The 22,377-nt window shown below is 51.4% G+C and overlaps 2 protein-coding genes and 1 long non-coding RNA gene across 7 annotated transcripts in view; 2 read left to right on the top strand and 1 right to left on the bottom strand.

Annotated features, from left to right (window-relative positions):
• The first annotated feature begins 277 nt into the window (after positions 1 to 277).
• AGT (angiotensinogen) lies at positions 278 to 11,682 on the top strand. 2 transcript variants are annotated; one of them, XM_086382579.1, is made up of 5 exons: positions 278 to 313; positions 4,580 to 5,436; positions 8,362 to 8,629; positions 10,124 to 10,268; positions 10,996 to 11,682. In XM_086382579.1, the coding sequence occupies exons 2-5, from the start codon at positions 4,608 to 4,610 to the stop codon at positions 11,182 to 11,184; spliced, it is 1,431 nt and encodes a 476-aa protein (XP_086238705.1). In that variant the 5' UTR covers positions 278 to 313; positions 4,580 to 4,607; the 3' UTR covers positions 11,185 to 11,682. The 2 variants fall into 2 exon arrangements, with proteins under 2 accessions (XP_086238705.1, XP_086238706.1); XM_086382580.1 differs by lacking the exon at positions 278 to 313 and adding an exon at positions 2,030 to 2,455.
• Positions 11,683 to 13,982: 2,300 nt separating this feature from the next.
• On the top strand, positions 13,983 to 15,976 carry LOC147342691 (uncharacterized). The gene is made up of 2 exons (XR_015157081.1): positions 13,983 to 14,180; positions 14,816 to 15,976. It is a non-coding gene; the product is annotated as an uncharacterized LOC147342691 (long non-coding RNA).
• Positions 15,149 to 22,377, bottom strand: part of COG2 (component of oligomeric golgi complex 2) — a 62,866-nt gene continuing 55,637 nt past the window's right edge. For 2 of the 4 annotated variants that reach the window (XM_086382577.1, XM_086382575.1), the window contains 6 exons: positions 21,810 to 22,007; positions 20,944 to 21,016; positions 20,549 to 20,691; positions 18,927 to 19,066; positions 17,567 to 17,750; positions 15,149 to 15,804 (listed from right to left, as the gene is read on the bottom strand). In XM_086382577.1, the coding sequence (XP_086238703.1) occupies positions 15,703 to 15,804; positions 17,567 to 17,750; positions 18,927 to 19,066; positions 20,549 to 20,691; positions 20,944 to 21,016; positions 21,810 to 22,007 (840 nt within the window). In that variant the 3' untranslated portion in view covers positions 15,149 to 15,702. The remainder of the gene's footprint in view (positions 15,805 to 17,566; positions 17,751 to 18,926; positions 19,067 to 20,548; positions 20,692 to 20,943; positions 21,017 to 21,809; positions 22,008 to 22,377) is intronic. The other 2 variants (XM_086382578.1, XM_086382576.1) reach the window with 1 other exon arrangement.

Genomic DNA, 22,377 nt, shown 5'->3' with positions numbered 1-22,377 from the left:
TCGAGCAAACTTCAGTAAATGTGTAACTTGACTGTGTACCATTCAGTGTCAGCAGCAACAGTGCATTGATCACCCTGGATTCCTGGAAGGAGGCCCATCCTAAGAGTCGCCTGGCCTGGCATTTGTCCCTCTAGTTGGGAGGCTGCTGAGGCCCCCACCCCCACGGCCTGGCCAAGTCATGTAAACACCCTTCCGCCGGCCTGAGCACAGGACGCTCTGGGAACCGCTCCATCCCCACCCCTCAGACATAAATAGGGCCTCGGTGGCCCAGCCAGAGGAAGAGGCCACCCTGTTTTGAGGACGAGAGCAGAAGGTGAGTGGGGGCCCTCTCCACACACACCCCTCCCCAGCTCTCTTCATGCGACTGCCTTGTTTGCTGGTAGGAGAAAGCTGGGCGCTCTGGTCGACAGGTATGGGAGAGAGCTGCTGGAAGTCTGTGGCTAAATTGCACCCAGGAACCAGGGGACAGCGGTGACCTGGGCTGCAGCCGACATTAGCACTGCAGACTCGGAGGGTGCCTCTCCCCTAGGCACGGGCTGTCCCTCCCCGGAGCGTACCATGGGTCTCACCAGAGGAACTGCTCCCTTCAGCAGCAGGCAGGCTGGCCAGGTCCTCCGCTCTCTCTGAGCAGGACTGGGTCCTAGGCGGCCAGCGCAGAAGGAGTCCCCTGGGGCCTCCTCCAGCCAGAGGGCAAGCAAGGCTTGTGCAGGCAGTGGGGCTGGGAGAAGGGCAGGCTCAGTGAGCCCGGGCTGCGTCCCCACAGGGCTCAGGGGAGCAGTGCTCTATCTTCCTGCCGCTCTTCTGAGGCAGCGCTGGCTCTGGCCCTGGGTTCAAGGCCCAGGTCTGAGCAGTCAAGCTCATCACTCTGTCTCCTGAACCTCGGTTTGCTTATCTGTAAAATGGAACCAACGGCAATACCTGGCCTCCCTCTCTCGGGAACTGTGCTATAAATTAAGAGTGCCAGTGCAGCCTGGCAGTGCAGCCCGACAGTGCTCCTAAGCTTCAGGGTGAGCTAGGGAGACACAGTCTTGTTCACAGTCGCGTAGATCAGTGCTTGAGGGTGTGGAGGATGGAGTTAGGGGCTCTGGGTTCAAATACTAGGTCTGCCTCTTACCAACCGTGTGAACTTGAGCAAGTCTCCGAACTGCTCTCTTCATGTGCAGGACAGCATCATCTAGCCACCACTTATTGTATTTTGGGGAATGTGGGACACATCAGTAAGCAAAACAGAGCAAGAACCTCAGTCTTCCAGGATTTGCGTGCGTGTGGAAGGAGACAGGTGATAAATGCCAAACGTAAGAAACACGAGTAACTCAGTGATCAGAGCTGCAGGTGACTAGCGCCACAGGGCGAGGAGAGGAGGGCAGGAGGAGTGAGTCCAGAGTGCCGGGCGTGGAGGGCCAGTCGCAGGGTGCAGTCGGTGGTGGGGAGGCCCAGACAGGAAGGTGGGCTGCTGTGAGGGTTCAGACTTGACCCCTGACGTCACTCAAACCGTGAGCAGCCTTGCACTTGCGTTTGCTACCGTCCTCATTAGCCTTGAGCACAAGCCCTGAGACGTAAGAAGCCTTGCAGGAGAGGCTGGTCGAGGGGGAGCCCAGGTGTAGGCGGGTGGAAGAGAAAACCCAAGGCGTGGCTGTCAGGCTGGGAGGCTGCGTGCTGGCTTAGCACCTAGGCCAGTGAGACCGACCACAACTGAGAGCAAACAACAGCCTCTGTTCTACCTGGTTAATCTCCTGAAACGGGCCTGGGCCTGAAGGCAGCTGGGAGGCGGCTGGCCCAGGCCCCTTAGGCCTGCTCCTGAAGGATTCAGGCCCTGCCAGTCTCCCCAGGAGCAGTGTCAACGGGCAACTTAGGCCTGCCTGACAGGAAGGCCTCTAAAGAGAGAAGTTTCTGTCCTTTTCTTCCGTGTTGTGTAACTCCTTGTGGGAACAGTGGGTGGAGTCAAACAGCTTGGAAGGGGAGTAGGTGGGGGTTAAGATCAGAGGTCAGAGTTCCCTTGGCAATTTGACACTTAGAGCAGAGTGAGTACATGCGCATTATCCAGAGGCCCTCGCCAGGCAGCTGCAGTCACCGCACCTGACCAGGCGTGCATGGGTGTGCAGGAACCAGCTAGGCTTCCAGGCGACCTGGAATTGGTGGTGATGTACCGTAGCTCCGAGGAGCCCCAGGCCAGCTCTGGGAAGGCGGGGAGAGTGAGGAGGGGAGTGGGAAGGCTGAGCCGTTACCTGGTAGTACGACACTCCCCTCCCCCCAAATGAAGGAGGTGTCATATAAAAACTGCTAGAGCTGAATGAACCCATCAAGGGCATATTCATCTCTCAGCGAGAACCATCGCAGAAAAAGCCAGCAGAGCCGACCCAGGAGCCTTTTCTCCCAGGAGCTCATCCCACGCCTGTTCTCTTGGCTAGAAGTGAGGCTGAGGCAGAGGTACCGAGTCCCACCTCACCTGCCCCAGGTGAGGCAGGCGGAGGTTCTACACTGTCGCACCTCCCCGGACAACTGGACACAGGCCAGTGAAATCTGACTGTTGGTGAATGGGCTTGGGCACAGATGACTTGGAGTCCCTCGGAGATCTACTCCGCAGGGCGAGTGCGAGCTAGCGAGGGGGTTGAGACAGGCAGGGATGTCTGGGCTTCCCCAGCTTGAGTCTATGGTGCTTAATTCCAGCTGCATGTTAGAACCACTGGTAGACTAAAAGCCCTTTCTCAGACCCTTCCCAGGGTCAGTTAATTAGCATCTCTGGAGGTGAGACTCAGATTGTTAGTTTCTCAGGCTTTCTGGGTGAGTCCTGTGAGCACCGGGATGGAGAATACCCTATGAGAGTAAAGTAGGTTGGAATCGGATCTCTGTTACATCCTTGCTGTAACATGAGCTTGGGGATGTTTCTCTGTATCTCAGAACTCCCCTTTCTGTGTCTGCAAAGAAGTGAAACAATCTTAGCTTACGTGACACCTTAGACTGGATAATCCATGGGAAAGAGCTTTTGTGAATTGTCATGTGCCAAACAAATATGAGATCTCCATTCTAAACTATACACCTTAGCTGGGGAAATAGGGGAACATTCCCCACACAGCTGGACTATTTTCTTGTCAGGCTAATTTGTAGCACAGGAGAAACCTCTGTGTGAGTTGGTCTCGTATTCCAAAATGATTTACCACCTACCCTAGAGCTTGGAGCCCCACAAAGACCCCTGCTGCCCCACATTTTGTTCTTTGGGGAAATTTATAGCCTTGAACAGGTGGGCATATTGGTGTTATGGGCTGCTACCAACAGAGCCACAGACTGGAGTCTTACACAGAAGAAATCTGTATTCTCATGATTCTGGAGGCTGGTAGTTCAAGAACAAGGTGTTGACAGGGTTGGTTTCTCCGAGGCTTCTTTCTTCGGCTTGCAGGTGGTCTCCTCCCCATCCTCCCCTTGTAATTTCATGCGGTTCTCCCTGTGTCCTGATCTCTTCTTATAAGGACACCGGTCAGCCTGGATTAATGCCCATCCTAAAGGCCTCATTTAACCTAAATTACCTCTTTAAAGACTGTCTCCAAATACAGTTGCATTTTGAGGCACTAGGGGTCAGGAGTTTGTTAACAAAAATAATCAATAAATAATCTATAAAAGGAATAGACAACTGTTGTATTTGAGCCACACTGAGGCCTATCGCAGAGAGACAGAGATTCAGGAAGCACTTGAGTCGTGTTCCACCAGACAGCAAAACAGAGGAGGCTTATGAAGGCGAAAACCGCACAATTAGGTACGTTGTTTGTCAAGAACTAGGACTGGAACTGGCAAGAAGTAAGGCTGTTTGTCAGGCAAGGATTGGTTGGGGCTCAAAACGGTTGCATAGTTACAAGGAGGGGCCTTGGGACCAGAGGCTGCAGCTGGCAGCTAGGACTGCGGCCTTGAGTTTAAGGTTCAGTAAATTCAAGTTTGCAGTGATGAAAGAACATATCTGAAACAACATCCACAGTGGCCACCAGCTCCATTTTGGATAAACCAGAATGATTTCTCCGTACTTGAGTATGTAAAAATTTCTTCCATCAACTTTGACATATGAGTTTTTAAATTTCGGCATAACAACTATCATGATACTTTTTTTACTCAAAGCGTTCATTTAAAAATAAATTAAGATGCTTCTATATTTCTCTTTTGTTAAACATGTAATTATTGACTGAAGCATCATACCACTAACTAAGGTAAAAATGGATCAGCCGCTTACATATTCTTGATAAAAACACCTGCGATATTTTATGAAAACATGTGTTTACATTAAAATAACCCCATTTCATATTTTTCTTTAAAATACACAAATGTCTTAATATTCAGACATCCTTACCACTTTAAACTTTAAACAAAATAAAACCCAAACCCAACCCCGAAATAAAGCCCACAAAAGCGCAGGTGAGCCCACGATGGTGTACTTGCAACTAGAGCGTATCTGTAGATTCTTTCACAGAGCTTTGAGCCACTTCTTCTCTTTGAAATTTACGAGACAGGGATGGATGTCTCATGTGCTGACTGGTTGCAGGGAATGTTGCTGGAAGACACGTAATAATCCCCTTTAACTCTTCACAAAATATTTCAGGATAGCAGAAGCAAGTGCCTGGTCAGAGATGGCTCCTGCTGGCCTGAGCCTAGGGGCTGCCATCCTTTGCCTCTTGGCCTGGGCTGGCCTGGCTGCTGGTGACCGGGTGTATGTACACCCCTTCCACCTCCTCGTCTACAGCAAGAGCAACTGTGACCAGCTGGAGAAACCCAGTGTGGAGACACCTCCAGACCCAACTTTCACACCTGTACCCATTCAGACCAAGTCATCCGCAGTGGATGAGGAGGCCCTGTGGGAACAGCTGGTTCGAGCCACCGAGAAGCTAGAGGCTGAAGATCGGCTGCGGGCCTCAGAGGTGGGGCTGCTGCTCAACTTCATGGGCTTCCACATGTACAAGACACTGAGCGAGACATGGAGTGTGGCCAGTGGGGCTGTGTTCTCCCCAGTGGCCCTCTTCAGCACCCTGACCTCTTTCTATGTGGGGGCCTTAGACCCCACGGCCAGCAGACTACAGGCATTCCTGGGTGTCCCTGGAGAGGGTCAGGGCTGCACCTCCCGGCTGGATGGCCACAAGGTCCTGTCCTCCCTGCAGACCATCCAGGGCCTTCTGGTCGCCCAGGGTGGGGCCAGCAGTCAGGCCAGGCTGCTCCTGTCCACGGTGGTTGGCCTCTTCACAGCCCCTGGCCTGCACCTGAAGCAGCCCTTCGTGCAGAGCCTCTCTTCCTTTGCCCCCATCACTCTCCCGCGCTCACTAGACTTGTCCACGGACCCAAATCTCGCTGCTGAGAAGATCAACAGGTTCATGCAGTCAGTGACGGGGTGGAACATGGGCAGAGCCCTGACAGCGGTCAGCCCAGACAGCACCCTGCTCTTCAATGCCTACGTCCACTTCCAAGGTAAGGCCAGCCCTTGGCGGGGCTCTGCCCCTGGCCAGTGCCGGAGGGTGGCAGTTCTTTCTGTATGAACCCACTGTCCAGCATCTCAGCTCAGCTGAGCAGGGCCATGCCTGGAGATGGGCAGGGGGGCAGATGAACAAGTACCTGGGGCCAGCCTTACAGAGTACCAAGTGGCTGCCCCACTGGGCTCCTTGGATGAGCGTTATCTGAGCACTGGCCTCCCCATCTGCCACCCTACTATGTGCAGCTGCTACGCTGAATCCTTTTCCTTTCATCACTGGACCCCCTTGAGATGCGGTGAAGAGGTATGATTGCCCTTGTTCATCAGTGATGAACAAGACTCAGACAAACAAAGTGACCGCTCCTGATGGCACAGCCACAAGCAGGGCCCTGGTTTCCAAACACACATCTCGTGGCCCAGCTCCACACACAGAAGAGATGGGTTCCTGTCTGTTGAGGTCAAGGGATCTTGTCCTTGAGAAGTTCACTGTCCAATGCAAAAATAACCAGTTTGTTTGCTGGGATCATTTTCATATTGGGAGAAAGTTATTACCAAAATAATGCCTAACACACAAGTTGTTCATTCATTCGGAAATAATGATTGGAGATGTATTACCTGCAAGACTCTGAGCTGGTGTCTCAGAGGGGAGAATAGGGAGGCCACACAAGCCCGGATTCAGCTTGCTGACTGTGGTTAACCAGAAAGCTGGATCCCACAGGCCAATGCCTCAGCCCCAGAGCTGAAGGCAAGCTGCTTTGTGCAGGTGCCCGGGGCTCAGAGTGCTTGGGGAAGAATGTCGCCTGGGAGAGAACAGAAGGAAGGCTGGGCAATGCTGCAAGACTGCAAGGGTCAGGGCGAGGAACCAGAACAGGGGTGACTTTGTTTGGCCTGAGCTCAGAGGGACAGAATGGGATCAGTGTTAGGCAAGGCCAGAGAGATGGGTCAAGGCCAGGTTTTGAGACTTTGAATGTGCTAATGGGAGGTTGGAGTTGTGGGTGGCTGGGAGCTGGGTGCCAGGCATTCTGCTCAGAGGTCCCTGGCCTGTGCTATGGGGACTGGAGGCAGGAAGAATGGTTGGAAGGTTATGCAATTGCTCAGCAAACGGTTCCAGGAACAAGACTCTGAAGCTCTGTGAATGGATGGGTGGGCCAGGGAAACTGTGTGTGAGGTCCCATCAACATATGCAACGAGTGGAACTGAGAGACAAGGATGTCGGCGGCCAGAAGGCAGAACTGTGAGGACAGAGGAAGGTTGACCAGAACACAGTTGTTTTCTTACTCTGACAATAACCTGGAAGTCTGAAAAGCTGCCAAGAAGAGGCAGCAGGCTGCCCCCCGGGAGAAGGAGGAAGGTGATAGCCCAGGATCGCACAGATCCCAGCACTGACAGGTCTTGGGAGCAGCGTCCAGTCAGGGACCCCGGAGCTGAGGGTGGCTGCACCCCATGTAGGACCAAGGGGGCCCCTGGGCTGAGCCAAGAGTCACTAACAGGTGCCCAGGAGGAGAGCTCATTGAGAAAGGCCTACTCCCCAAAGGCAGAGTCAGAGAGAGCCACTGGCCCCAGAAATGGGCCACACCTGTTGTTCTAACCTGGCGAGATGTTCTTAATCTCTGGATGAGGACAGGATGCTGTGCGATGAGATGAGCAGGGTAGGCGGCAGGTACCCTTGTTTCAGACTCCTGTATCTTTTTGGAGGTAGCATCCTTTTTCCCTATAAACTAACAAGCCTCCTGTCAGTCCTGTGGGCCAGCTTCTTGTGTGCAGCCCTCCTGTGAGCTGAACTTGCCTGAAGACACAGGGATCCCAGGCTAGAGGACAAGGCAGGGCTGGGGACCCTATTACTCCTGTCTCCCAATACCTGGGCACCCTTCCCCAGCTCCCTACTCTCGCTCCTCAGAGAACTCACGGCCCTGACTCACTTAGTCACCTCTGCTCAGACCTCCAAGTGCCAGGGGCCACTTCATGATGGGCTCATCCTCAACTTCACCTTGTTCTCCCAGGAACAACCACACAATGGGCCTTTCAAGGGGCTGGGCAGGCTGCAGAGGGAGGGGGTGTGCTTGTGTGCCCAGAGGCTGCTATGGAGACCGCCCGAGTGACAGTGCTTTCAACAGTTTGCTCAACAGCTGAGTCAGCTGGCAGCTCAGCTCCAGGACCCCAAGGCCACAGCCTACTGGCAGGGGTGCGAGGCGACAGGAGCCTTGCCCCTCCCCTCAAGGCCCAGCACAAAGGTTTCACAGCTCACATCCACTGGTCATCCTGGGTCTCTAGCAGGGAGGGGTACCAAGAAATGTGAAGCAATTCTGTACAACGGCATAATGGTGGATACGTCATTGTGTGTTTGTCTAAACCTGTAAAATGTCCAAGAGTGGACTCTGCTGTGAACCATGGACTCTGGGTGATGATGATGTTCATCAGTGTTAACAAATGTGCTGTTTAATGGAGCTGGTGCGGGGGAGGCTGTGTGTTGCTGGGGAGTGGTGGGTATACGGGAAATATCTGCACTTTTCCTCTCAATTTTGCTGTGAACCTAAAACTTCTCTGAAAAATAGTGCCTTTTTTTTTTTTTCTAAGTGAGCAGGGCAGAGCCCAGGCTTGGGGCCAGGACAGCTCTGGGTCTGAGTTTACCTGGTCTGTTAATAGTGGGGTAGGATTTTCCTCTGTGGGCCTCAGGTTGGGGCCTGGCGTGTTCTACGTTTTCAACATTGGCAGTTGGTGGATTTTGCAGGAGGAAGGCTTTGTTGGGTGCCCTGGGGCTGGTGAAGTTGAGGGGCCAGGAAAGGGCAGAGCAGCCTGGGGCGGGGGGAGGGAGAGCCAGGAAGGAGGCTTTGGTGGTGGTGGAGGCTTTAGGGGCAGCCCTCTGCTCCGCCAGAGCCCCGTGCTTTCCCTTACTCTTCCCCTCCTGTCTCCTGCTGGGTCCCCAGGAAAGATGAGGGGCTTCTCCCTGCTGCCAGGGCTCAAGGAGTTCTGGGTGGACAACACCACCTCGGTGTCAGTCCCCATGCTCTCTGGCACCGGCACCTTCCACTTCTGGAGCGACAGCCAGAACAACCTCTCCGTGACCCGCGTGCCCCTGAGCGCCAACACCTACCTGCTGCTCATCCAGCCGCACCACACCCCCGACCTGCGGAAGGTGGAGGCCCTCACCTTCCAGCACAACTTCCTGACCCGAATGAAGAACCTCTCTCCTCGGTATGGCTCCAGGAAACTGCTTGGACCCTCCTGGGCTGCCCCCCCACCCCAGAGAGCGGGGATCTGCGTGGGCAGTTCTGCCCAGGGAGTGGGGGCACGTGGGTGGGCAAGGGCGCCGTGTTGGCTGAGCCTTGGGCGCCCAGCAGGCGGGGGGCGGGCAGGTGGGAAAGGTGAGTAGAGGCCTGGGCACCCCCACAAAGCACCCCCTCCAGGCAGGGACTCAGCTCTTATCTTCTCTCTCTGGGCGCAGGAGACTTAGGGGAGGACGAATCCACCTGCCTTGTGCTGACACTGAGCTGCAGGGTTGGGAGGCCCACATCCAGCGGGCCCTCTGCTCTGAGACAGGCACTGAGGGGCACAGGGGACCTCCTGAGGTCAACACTTTTTAAGTCATTCAAAAAAAACTGTGATAGACATGTAACATAAAATCGATCACCTGAGCAATTTTTAAGTGTTTATCAACATGACATCAATACCTTCACGTTTCTGTGCTACCCACCATGGGCTTCAGAAACTTTTACCCTTCCCAAACTGGAACTCTGTGCCCAGTAAACACTAACTCCTTATTTCCCCTGCCCGGCCCGACAGCCACCCTTCTGCTCTCTGTCTCCTTATTTCCCCTGCCCGGCCCGACAGCCACCCTTCTGCTCTCTGTCTCCTTATTTCCCCTGCCCGGCCCGACAGCCACCCTTCTGCTCTCTGTCTCCACGTGCCGACTCCTCGGTGTACCCCAGTAGGGGTATGCCACGTAGTATTTGGCCTTTTGTGTTGGGTTTATCTCTCTTAGCGTTGTGTCCTCAAGGCTCACCCATATTGTATCTTGTGTCAGAATTTCCTTCCTTTTAAGGCTAAATAGTATTCCATTGTGTGTATCTGCCGCCTTCCGTGTATCCATCCACCCACTGATGGGACACTGGGGTCCCTTCTACCTTTGGGGGTCTGTGAATAGACTGCTATGGACATGGTGTGCTAACAGCCACGTACAGTCACTGGAAACATCGGTGGGCTCTCAGCGATGCCCAGGGAAGGCAGGGCTTCTGGTGGAGGTGACCTGGCCTGACCTAAGTGGCACGCCCAGAGGCTGACCGTGTGCCTGCCCCGCCCCTTTCCCTCCCACGGGGAGCTCGCCACTGCACTGGAAGGTAATGAGACAGGACGTTATTTTAGAGGGCAGCATTTGAGGATTACCCACTGAATGTGCTTTCAATGCAGCCAACCGAAAAAAGGAACAGGAGACAGAACTGACAACTATTCACATCAATCCCTCAGAGCCCCACTGTTGAATTTTGTACCTCCCTCTCATAGTATTTCAAAGAAAATGAAAGCTTGTTAGTGTGTTTATTGCTGAAAGTTTTCCCAAGACACCCTAGCTGAGTGAGCATGGCAACAGGTCCTCGTTCAGGAGCACATGCTTCCCGGGTCTTCTGTGAGCCCAGCGTGCCCCAGGGCCTCACACTGTGAGATACCCTTGGTCAACATGTGTCGTCTCCCCAGGGCCATCCACCTGACCATGCCCCAGCTGACACTGAAAGCGTCCTATGACCTGCAGGACCTGCTTGCCCAGGCCAAGCTGCCTACCCTGCTGGGCGCCGAGGCAAACCTGGGCAAAATCAGCGATGCCAACCTTAGAGTTGGAAAGGTACTGGGCGGGGGGCATCCATGCCTGCCGTGGCTCTGTGTGCTCGTGCAGTGGGAGGCACGGGCGAGGGGGACACAGGGGAGGCGTCACCGAGAGGGTGGGCTGGGTAGAGGCGGTTAGGATGGAGAGGTGTGAGCGCGTGGCCAGGAGGCTGTTGGCCCAGGGTGGGGGAGAAGTGACCAGCGCTCTCTGGGTCTTCCCAGGGACAGCTGGAGAGCAGTGAAACCCTCCCCTGCATGTGTTCGCGGCTCGGTGCAGCCAGGCCTCGCCTTGGCTCCTCTCCAGATCCTACAGCAGGGCCAGGACTAGGGCCTGGTGAGCAGAGCCTCTAGGCTGGCCGCTGGCCCTGGCACTCAGCTCCTGGCTTCAGGGAAGCACACAGCAGTGGACGGACTGTCCCAGGAGCACAGGGGTGATGCAACCCACAGCTGAGAAGTGCCTTAATGCTGGGAGGCTGAGAAGTGGGGGTGGCTCACAGTCCTGGCCTCGGAGCCCTCTGCCGTTAGCAGAGAGGGGAAGCAAGCCCTGGTGGGCCAGGGGCCAGGGGCCAAAGACTCCGCCTGCCCGGGACAGCAGGGGAAAGTGGAGACAGGTGGGTTTTAGGGACACTTCGGAGAGGAGCCGTTGCGTCCCATGAGTTGGGTCAAGTGAGGGTGGGCAGGCTGGAGAATGGTTCCCCCTGGGGCCCAGGCCTTCAGGAGTGACGCCTAGGCTCACTGCTTTGCAGGTGCTGAACAGCGTTCTTTTTGAACTAAAAGCAGATGGAGAGCAGGCCCCAGAGTCCGTCCCACAGCCAGCCGGGCCAGAGGCCTTGGAGGTGACCTTGAACAGCCCGTTCCTGTTGGCTGTCCTGGAGAGAAGCTCGGGCGCCCTGCACTTCCTGGGCCGCGTGTCCCGCCCGCTGAGTGCTGAGTGAGGCCGCCACCCGCGTGTCGCGCCCCCGCTCGCTTCCACGGGTCCACCCGGAGCTGAGAGCAGCCGCTCCTCAGGAAACGTGCGTTGTGTACCTTGAGCAGCCTTTGGGTGGTGGTGCTGGATGCAGGGCCATGAGCCCCTGTTTTGCACAGGCCATTGCTTCTGATGAGTTTGAACACATCAGCTTGACTTTGAAACCAAAAATGGTTTCCTTTTTCACTGAGAACAAAATTGGGCATTAAAGTTAAAACACCCCTTTCTCATTGCCCCAGGCTTACCTTTGGCTTATTGACGGTGAAGATGCCCTGCAAGTGGGCCCCCCATGCCTTCCTTTCTCTGGGTTTCTCTCTTCTCCCTTCCCCTGATATTTGCGGTTTCTGAAAAACACATTATGAAAAAAACACAAGAGTCTGAATGTATGTTAATCCGTAATCCCTGGCTGATTATCCCTGTTACTAATAAATGTCTTGCAACAATAAACAAAAAGAAAACTTCTTTCCCTTGGCAGCGGCAGGACAAATATGTGTGAGGTAGCCAGCAGGCTGTACCAACACAAGGGCTTTCTAGGACCTGGAGCCGTTTGCATGGGGCTTTCATGGAAGGCACAGGCTGTCCTCAGCCTTGTCTGGAGAAGTTCTGGGCGGTGGTGACCAGCTGCACAGACCCCGCTGGGCACAACTGGGCGGGGGACAGCTGTCACTCGTCCTCCTGGGCCCGCCCATGGAGTGCTGTTCACACCGCCTGGAATCAGAAGATGGAGAGAGAAATCTCCACCCATGAACACGGGCACATGTTCCCCTCAGTGGGGACCCCACCTTCTAAATCCTGGGAAGGAGGTGGGCCGCTGCTGTTTTCCCCTGACTGTGAAATGAACAGAAGGCACATTCTCTCCCTCCCTTCCATGAATACTCAGAGGACTAAGTAGGCTTGCAGTGTAGCCACTACCACAGGGCTCAAGGCGCAGGGCAGGGGGACAGGGGAGCTGGGAGGCTGGAGGGCTGGAAACGGGTGGGATCGGCGGTCTGCTTGTAGGAGCTGCCCAGTCTGGGCCATTGCAGCTATTCCAAGGGTTTGGCTCGTCCAGAGGGAGCTGTGAGGATGGAGGCAGGGTCTGCAGCTGGACCAAGGCCAGCACAGGCCAGCATCTCAGGCTCTCTCCCTACACACCCAAGGGCCCCTTCTGCAGCTGAAAACCCTCTGCCTAGTTCTGACGTCAGGGGTGATGGCTGTCCTTCCCAGCCATCACCTGGGAAGCCTCTGAGGTGGGCCTCAGAGGCTTCTAGTCTGCTGCACCCAGCACATGGGGCAGCATGGGATTGCTTAGGAGCAGGGATTCCAGAGACAGCAGCTGGCAGGAGTCCAGCTCCAACTTACTAACCCAGATCCAGTTTTTTAGCCTCTCTGGGCCTCCCCATCCTTATTTGTAAAATGGGAAACGCTTGGGTGAATAAATGAATAACCACCAGTACATCATTGGACCTTAGTCCATACAGAGTTCATGACCTCCACCCTGTCTAGAAGTCCTGTTCCACAGAACCACAACAGGGATTGGGGTGCCCACCTGTGGGCAACTGTGGCAAGCTGAATAATGGCACGCAAAGACAGCCAGGCTCCCGTCCCTAGCATCCATGAACATGATCTTAGATGGCAAGGGGGGCTTTGCAGCTGTGATTCAAGGTCTTGAGATAAGCTCACCCTGGGCTCTGGTGAGGCCTTAGCGCTGGCACAGCCATCATTGTTAAGAGGGAGGAACAGAGAGACTGGAAGAGGAGAAAGCAGTGACTCGGGGCCACAGCGCAAGTTGTGAGCACAGCCCCAAGCAGCTTGAAAGGCAAGGACAGGACCCTCCCGTACAGGCTCGTGGGAGCACTGCCCTGAGAGCCTGTGAGAGAGGCAGGCCCTCAGGCCCCACCCAGACCTCCTGAGTCAGGATGTGTATCTTTACAGGAGGCCCAGGGATCACACTAGAGTTTAGGGAGCACTGCTTTAAGTGATGCTCAAAAGCTCCCCTCCAAACACAGGCTTCTAGAAGGGAATGTGGCCGCAGCCAGTCAGGACTCACCTCTTGGATTTAGGATCTCAAGGGGACACATGTTCAAACCAGAAACATAACCTTTGCAGTGTCTTCTGTAATTTCTAAGACAACTTCAAACATAAAATGGTTATTTTCAAAATATGTGATTACTGGATTAAGAGCTGCTTGCCAAAAAATATCCTCCCAGGAAATAAATGCCTTTCCTCATTTGACATATATTTGTGAGGGGCCCACTGAAAGTCCAGCTTTGTGCTGGGTGAGGGGACCCAGCCGGACAAGAGTTATCCTGAGTCGTAACTGTGGTTCTGAAGTTGTCTGCATAGACCTGGGACAGCACTAGCACGGCAGAGGGAGGAAGAGGAATGTTGGTGTTTTTGACTTTATTTCAGAAAGCAACTGGAAGTAGACTAATGGACTCGCTGTCCTTGTTGCGGAGCTCTTTTATTCTGACAAAACGAAAGTTGGTCAGGACACTCAATAGCAGCATGTTCTAGATAATTCAACACAAAAATATTAATTGTAGAGATTTCTCTTCAATATTTCTGCAGCAAATCCTATGTCTTCCTGGGGTTGCACAGTGCTTATCCAGTAGATAAGGTCATCATCCAGCAGCCACAGTTACCTTCAATCTGATATTCCTGGTGGGCACGAGCCCTAGCCTGAGGACAGCCAGGGGCAGTCATCTCAAGGCCCCATGAAGAATGTCATCAGATCCCAAATCTCTTACTCATTTCACTGCTTAATTTCTGCTCCCTCTTCTGCAGATTGGGAAGAGCAGTGCTGGCGATGAGGGGCTGATACACCTGACTGCTGTCCGCCACGTTCAGGGACGATCAAGAGAGGTCAAGTGGCCGCAGACAGTGCTGGAGCCCACCTCCGCCCAAGGCTGGATGGCACAGCTGCCGGGGCAGGCTCTGCTGGTGCAGAGCTCGGCGTGGCCTCAGGGAACGTGTGACTAGAAGGTGTGACGGTGCAGGGCAGGGTGTGCATGCACCGTTACGCTGCTACAGGCTCACCTTGGAGCACGAGGCTGCGGGCAATGCAGGCCTTTCCCTTAGCTTCTTCAGATCCTAGGTCTGTGTGCCAGGCACCCCAGCGCTGAACATGGAGTCCCAGGGCGACCAGTGTCCCACTCAGTCTGCAAGTGCCAGCTCAGCAGCTCTCCACTGTACACCCAGCTCTCTTCCCTGTCCTGCCCCTGCTGCCCACGTGCCCAGCACCACACAAGGAAGCACAGCCCAGCCTGGCGAGCTGGCTCCTCGGAAGAGGGCTCACGCCCTTGGGGTAGATCCCTCCTGCCGTCTCAGTGTTGCTCCTCTCACCAGCTTCCTAAAACTAAGACACACATCTGTCCAAGGGCAGGGCCCTCCCTGCTAAGATGAGAGTACCTGTTCTCCAACAGAGAGCAGAGATGCCAGAGCACGCCCCACTGGAGGCTGGCAGCCTGGACAGGGCCCGTGCCCCGCCTGCAGTGCTCACTGCTCTCTGGGGCCCCGCTCCTCTCCCTCCTGCTTCTCCAGTTCCATCTCGCCACTCCTGCCAGCTCCCAGGCCTGCTTACTTCCTTCCCTATCACTGATTCTTTCTCTCCCCTACAGTTAACCCAGAGGAGGAGGTGCACCTGCTCTCATGTCAGTGTCGGGCTGAAGGGCAGAGCCAAAGCCACGCACAAGTGCTCCGCACTCCTGTGTGAATCTGGGAGGAACAAAGCGACCACGTGCTCCCAGTGCCCCTCCCAGCACTCCCCCTCCTCCCACACGCAGTCAGCAGGGGTCCTGCTGACTTCAGGGGGAAGGTATGTTCGGTCACCCTCCGACAGCCCAGACCTGCCACATACCTGAAGGGCACTCCATGATGACAGGACCCTGCAGGTGCAAAGGAGAGGGGACGTGGCATCTGACCTTGCTGAATTCACAAATAAGAGGTGCATATGTTTTGGCAGACTCTTTTATTTAGGAAACAGATCCCCCTGCTGCTTCTTACTGTTGACAGAGGTCTGGGCGATGAGCCCTGCTCTGAACACCCAGCGGGAGAATGGAGAGCCGCCCGTACAGCCCTCTAGAGAGGCAGTGAGTCATCACCGAGAAGGGCGTTGGTACAGTGTAGCCACGCCTCTGCAGCCAGCCACTTCTAACTGCCGGACCAGAAGATGACTTTTTATTCACACATACACATATTTACTTCAATCATATTTTAGAAATCATCTCTTCCACGCTAAGATTTACAGTAAAAATAAAATAATTTGCTCTGTAAACTATAGTAGAAAGTTTCAAACATCTTAAAATTATCTTCCATACAACGGAAAAAGAGTTTTGTATTCTTTTTGGGTGAAAGAAGACCCAAAGACGCTGAGGGAGCTGCCCTGGCGCACTTTCAGGGACGAGTGGACGTGCGTCCTTGTTGCAGCCTGAGAGACAGCAGAGCCGCTTTCTTCCCTGCAGGCGTGAGGTCCAACTTTCTATTCCCCTGGGTTCTTCCAAGATGCTTAAGGCTGCTCCGCCGTTGCCTGGTCCTTGGCGGCAGCAACGAGCTCTGCAAGAGCTGGAAAGCTTCTTATGTCCTTTGTTCGCAGGCCCATCTTTTCTATCTGTAAAGGCCACAGGAATGAATCAAGTTAGCTAAATGTGGAAGAGACCCTTACAAAGCAGAAAACAAGATATCCACCCTCACCTTACCCTCCACTAAACCAGAAAAAGGCAGTTTCCTGAAGACTGGTACAATAATTTTTTACTTTCAAATAAATGAAGTTAAAAACTGTACTTATTATAACATTTATTTCTGGAGGTCATTCTAAGAAGTCAGTGTCGATTTATCTCCATTCACTAAATCATACTCTCACCAGGATAAGAGCCTCTCTTATAGGCTGAAAGAGAAAATTCACACTAAGAAAAGGAACTTTTTAAGTGCAGAATTCTCAAAAAACGACTCGCCTGAGGTCTTAATCTGTTGGCATATCATTAACAACTTTTTCTTAGAAACAACTCTGGCACAGCAACCACACGGAAGCAGAGATGCAGCACAGCGCCCGCCACCCTTTATTCAACCACCGCCAAGCACGCGCGCACGCATGCACAGCAGAGACTGGAGAACGCCAGGCCGACTGTGCAGCCTCTGCGGGCATGCTGCGGCTTGCCTGGGGGCTGGAAGAACCCATCTCCCTGGTCTTTTGCTTACTTGCTCTTCATCTGTTTATGGCCAACTTTTTTGCCCATAAAAAGACTTTAAGTCTCTTGTGAAACAGAGTAAGTAAACAGAAGAAGGTAATAGACTTTCTGCCAAGATGTCCCTGTAAATTCACCTGAAAAGGGAAAAATCTGGATTTTCAGTGATGACGCTGAGCCGTAAGAAAGAGTGACTAGAAAACCAAGCATCTTTTGATGGGAATGTTATGATATCACTTTTTCTCTAGCAAAAAGCTGTTCCTGGTGGCCCAGTGGTTAAGAATCTGCCTGCCAGTGCAAGCGACATGGGTTCAGTCTCTGATCCGGAAGATTCCACACGCCGCAGAGCAACTAGCCCACAGCCACAACCACCGAAGCAGCACAGGCCTCCGAGCCTGTGCTCGGCAACGAGAGAAGCCACTGCCTGCGAAGCATGTAGTACGACCAAGAGTAGCTCTGCTGCCACAGCGAGGGAAAGCCCACGAGCAGCAAGAGACCCAGTGCGCCAAAGATAAATAAATAGCAATTTTAAAAAGGTCTTTCTTGAGCATTTATTGCTACAGAAAACCTAAGCACTTGAGAAAGCCAGTTTCTGAACATTCAAGAGTTTGACACTCAGTAAGGATGGAAGGCCCTGCGTAGGACCCACACTTGCACACATGTGACGATGCCTACGTGACTGTCCACCCCTCCACTGTGTGACACCAAAATTTGTGTTTTACAGAAAACCTAAAAACCGCAGGCAGGGAGGCAAAGAAACTGTGCTGAGATGATTTCTCAAGCACCACAAGGAGAAATCAATGGCCTAATGCTTCTCTAGTTATTCTAAAGCCAAACTAACAAATATCTCAAAGGATCCTCCGACAGCCAGCACCAATGCCATATCAAGCACGGGTTAGACACTGGACCAAAAGGCACCATCTCTGCCTATGGGCTCATGTCCCAGCAGCTTTGGGAACATAAATGCCAGCAAGCCAACAGAATGTCAATTCACTGGACCTCAAAAACTCTGCTTTTTCCTCCTCATATTCGCTGGGTGCACATCCTTCTCCTCCAAGTGTCTGGGGCCCTGGCCCTCTTTTCTAGCCCCGGGAATGAGCTTTTGGTCCCTCCCAGTCATCGCCGGGTGCCTGCTGGGCCCTTGGAACGCAGTCAGGGCCCTTGGAAGCGCAGCGGTGCTCGGGTCACCTGCTCTCCTAAATACGCAACGTCCAAGGCCAGCTGCCGTCGGATCTTGTCATCATCGCTCATGCCGCCGCCACTGAGCCCAGCCGGGCTGGCAGGAGTGGTTCTCCTGGCTTGTTTGAGCCTCTTCAGGCTCTCCTCCATCTTCCGCACAGAGTTCAGGACATCCGACACAGTCTCATAGTACCTTGAACATAAGACACAGCGGTCAAAGAGACGTAGTACCAAACACACCCACGAGCTTTGTGGACCAAAAAAGGGATTTTTTTAGTTAAAAATTCAATTCCAATAAAAGATCAGCCATAGTCAATATTGTTTAAGACTGAAAGAAAAACAGGGTCTCGACTCTCTAGCATTGTATTCCCTCAGAATTTAAGAACTATGTATATGAATTTTGTTTAAAATGTCCGTCCTGAGCACTAAGAGAAATCACAGGCCAAAGTCTTTCCTATATCAAGGCTGAACAGCAGCTCATTTCCCAAATGTAATTAGCAAATTCATTTACAATCAGTTCTAGGAACAGCTCATCATTTTTAAAGAGTAACAGTATTTCAAAAATTTTAAATAAAACTAATTGCCTTCAAAATGATTTCCAAATTATAAATGAGCTATATTTAAAAATTTTATTTACAAGCTGGTTACCTGGCATTTAGAATACATTTGCCAACAGAAACCGCATTATAACTCGTTGCTGTGTTCTAAATTAACTCACAAATGCTGCTTAATTCATAAGCAGTAGAAACAAAATATTATTGCAAAATTAATAATTAAAATTCAACAACAAAATCAAATAATATATTTTGATGTAACTCAATGCTGGATTCGGGGAAAATAGTTGGTTGAATTAGAACTGAAGAGACATTCAACCAGACTGAAGACCTCTAGTCTCATTAGCTTGAGGCTTTGACAGCAACCCTGTAAGAGTTACAATCACACCCCACAAGGAACATGTTTGCTTCCTTGATTACCCTGGTCTCCCCAGTGCAAGTCTGCTGACTGTCGGCATGACCGGAGCCATTATGGAAAAAGGAAACAGGACCTGAAAGGAGAAGTGTGCCTAGACCTGCAGAACATCCCTACATGGAGTGACATTAAGGACATCAAAGGCAGCGCGCTCAGGGGCCTGTGGGATATGCCTGGGTCCCCAGAGGTATGTGAGCTGTGGGAGGCAGGGCTGGCGTGGCTGCAGGCCAGGCAGAGCCTTGGCTGGGGTGGAGTGAGCACAGATGGGAAGAGACTGGGTGCCCACATCCAGCCTCGTCCAGTGACGAGGCTACCGACAACCACTTGTGATGACCCCAGTGACCTCTGACTTAGGACTTTTCTAAGAAGGTCCAGAACAGTCTACTTGTAAGTGACTTACTTATGCGTGCTCTCAGAGAGGGTGGCTTCTAACCATTGCCGAATCGTGGCTTGCTTGAGCTTGTCCTTGTGCCTGCTCTGAAGCTGGTACAATGGCTTCAGAGCGCTGTCCACGTAAGAGGAGGCTGTCACGGGCACCTCCTGGGTAATGGTGGTAGAGGTTAAAGATGAACAGAAAAAGAGAAAGTAAGTTACTCCAACCTCATGTTCAAAAGGACATTACTAAGGTACCAGTTGAGACACGTTCAAGTGTTGTCTACAGAAAGACCCTGGAGACCAAGAGGGAGCCACCGAGGACGATGCCCGGAGCTGACCGGACTCAGGTTCCCTAACCTTGTGTTCACACAAATCACCTGGCCACTTTGTTAATTCTAGGTCTGATTTTGTGTGTGCGTACTGGGCAGGAGGTGAGCGGGGCCAAGTTTTGAGACCATGCATTTATGACCAGCTCCGACCAGTGACCATTTGCTGCTGCTTAACAGACCAGCTCTTAAGAAGTGAGGATCCAGTTTGCTTACTTTGGTCTCTTTATCTGTACATCAGGGCACTGGCACTCACTTCATATGACGAAAGTCAGTAGAAAGCGTTTAGCACACTGACCCACGAGGCGAGCCCTTGGTAAATATAACAACACCCTGCTGATGACAAAGGGAAAGCTGGTAGATTCCTAAAGGAAAAGTAATGAATTTGGCAAACTAAAATAGGTCTGTCTCCCCACTTCAGACCAGAACATCAGGAGATTAGATACTCTTGCTGATGTTCCCAGAGGTGGAAATTCTGCTGTATGTCCTAGATTTTAAAAGGAAAAGGAGAATAGCCACAGAGATGAGCTCATCTCGTCTCAGGACGCAGCCCAGCTGCCCCCTGCATCCAGAGCAGGAGCTGGATGGGAGAAGTAGCAGCAATAGCAGACCAGGCCCCGCACTGGGTGTGCGTGTGGAAACTCCAGGATATTCCAAAACAGCACAATGCTGTGGGACATTTTCACAGCTCCTGGGAATAACTTTAGTTGTAAACTAAAATCCAACTTTACAACCAGGAGAAAAGAAAATTAGAAGCAAAATAAGAACTAGCAAGAATAGAATGAATATAAACACTTGAAAATGAGAGTTCAAGAGAAAAACTAAAACACTGCTAAAAACAAATTCCCCAATTCCTATCCTATAAAGTGAAGACAAAGGAGAATTTGACTTTGAATACCAGTATAAGCTCAATTTTTCACTTTATAAATACCTTTAATATCTTTTAATGTAACGCTTTTATACCATATCCAGTAAAAGACAGAAGCAGATACTTCCAATGGCAATATAAAAGAAATAAGGTAAATTCAGATCTTCTCAAATATAGACTATGAAGACCAAAAGAAGGGCAGGACTTAAAATGTTTTATTAAAATGCTTTCTTTGAAAATACTATTTTCCCTCAAGGCCCAAAGTCCACACTGCCTAAGTCCAGCTACCTAAATTATGTCTGTGCCCAGGCCCTGGCCATCTTCTCATAATTGAATGAGATGGAGTCTCCCCTGGAGAACCTACTTCTGTTCTCGCTTAACCATTTCTTCCCTCTCTGGCCTTCCTGATACATACTTCCCCACCTCAGAATTCTTGTCAATGAGTGCACTGACCTTATTGGTTCTTCGGTACAGCCTGGGGACCTCCAGGGCACTTTTCAGGTGACTAAAGCAAGACTCACTTAAGTCCTGGGTGATTTTCTCACTCAAGGCGGGTACACAGGCAGACAAAGACAGCTGGGAGTCCTCCAGGGCTGCTGCGGAGATGGAAAGATGTGTTTTATCACTCTATTCAGGCCCAGGCCTAAAGAGAGTATACAATAAACCAAATCAAATCATTAGAATTAAAATATTTCATTCAGAGAAGTTAAAAATCACAGAACAGAATACAGAAACAACCAAGGATTTACAACTAGAGAAAACTGATAATTAAATATATCCTAGTCTCCAAAATTCTATTAAGTTATTTCTTATTCAAAGATTTGCTGAATCTAAAGACTCATTTTTACCTGAGATGGAGGAAAAATTCTTAAAGCCCATCACTTCAAGTTTTGGCTTGATTGTTTCTAAGAGTTCTGGAAGCTGAAATAAATATGCACTTTATATATTCAGTTACTTTTTATTAGTCAAAGGAGGAGGCAATTCTCTATGCACCTACAGCTCCAGAATGTTATTAATTAATGATAAAACTAAACTCGGAACTTTCAATAACTTTCATTGGAAGAAAACAAAATTCTTAATTAATGCTTTCACTAGAAAATAATTCAACGACAAGGAAAATCATATTTTCATGGCTATTAACGCTATTCTGTAGCTTCCCTCAATACCAAAAAAACCTTATGATAAAGACCATGTTTTTGCTCAACACATACAGTATTTGTCCAAGCGCCACAAAACACTTAAACCTGTAAAAAGCAGAAATAAGTATCACAGCACTTAAACACATTCTGTTCTTAAACAAAGTTCTGTTAATGGTAAAAGCAAGAACATGAAACCTATGTGGAGGAAATAGGAAGACGTTTTAATCATTCAGCACTTTTAAAGTATAAGTACTGGGTAAGCAGACTAGAAATAATTGGAATCCAACCCATTAAAGACCATGGCTCCACAGAGTAAGCTGAGCTAATGAGGGCCTGGCTTGCTCCTGGCCTGTGGCGTCACTGCTCAGGGGAAGCCAGGGCTCCAGGCAGGCATGCTGTAGACAGGCTGCTACCCAAGGAGGAGAGCATGCCCGTCAGGGGTGGAGGCAACACGGGCAGGGAAGTAAATGGATGCTCTCTCTCAGGGGCCCTGGGCCCACAAGTCTAAACCCCATGAGGCCAGACAGTGAGAACACTGAACCCCCCACTTAGAATCCTCTGCAACACAGGCTTACCTGCTCCTGAAGCCTGTGCAGGTCTGTGACCACATAGACAAGTTGAGTGCTGGAAACGGAGACGATGGGCTTTGTTTCAGAAGGGCCACTTGCTTGGTCTTCGCAATTTCCTTGGGTGATAGAAAGATCTTTGCTGCCAGTTACCAAAGGCTTTTTAACATCCTTAGCACTTTCATTAGAGATGGGCCTGAGTAAAAGCTGAAAAAGGATTTCAGTGATAAAATGTTTCCACCTGCAAGATACATGAGCATGTAACTCAACACAAAAGTATTAAGTGAAAGTAACTCGTGAAAGGACACCGCGTCCCGCCTCTCCAGGCAGGTGTGAAAGCAGGGGCAGGACACACTTGGCCCCGTGTGCACCCCTCCTTGACTTACGTGACAGTCAGAAATCAAGCAAGAGGTCCCGAAACTCAAGGGAGATTAAGATCTGGAACCTCGAAGGTTTTAAAAAGTAAACAATTCACTGTATTTACTTGATAAATTATCATCATAAGGGTAAAAAATAAAAGTCTCAACCTCAATCATGCTTCAAATAATACAAATGGCATAATGTTCTCTGCATAATG

This window comes from Bos grunniens, chromosome 28, assembly GCF_055505025.1.
Source record: "Bos grunniens cultivar Pamir isolate PY7600 chromosome 28, Bosgru_T2T1.0, whole genome shotgun sequence".
In the NCBI taxonomy this organism is placed as follows: domain Eukaryota; kingdom Metazoa; phylum Chordata; class Mammalia; order Artiodactyla; family Bovidae; genus Bos; species Bos grunniens.
This window is presented reverse-complemented; position numbering and strand designations above follow the sequence as displayed.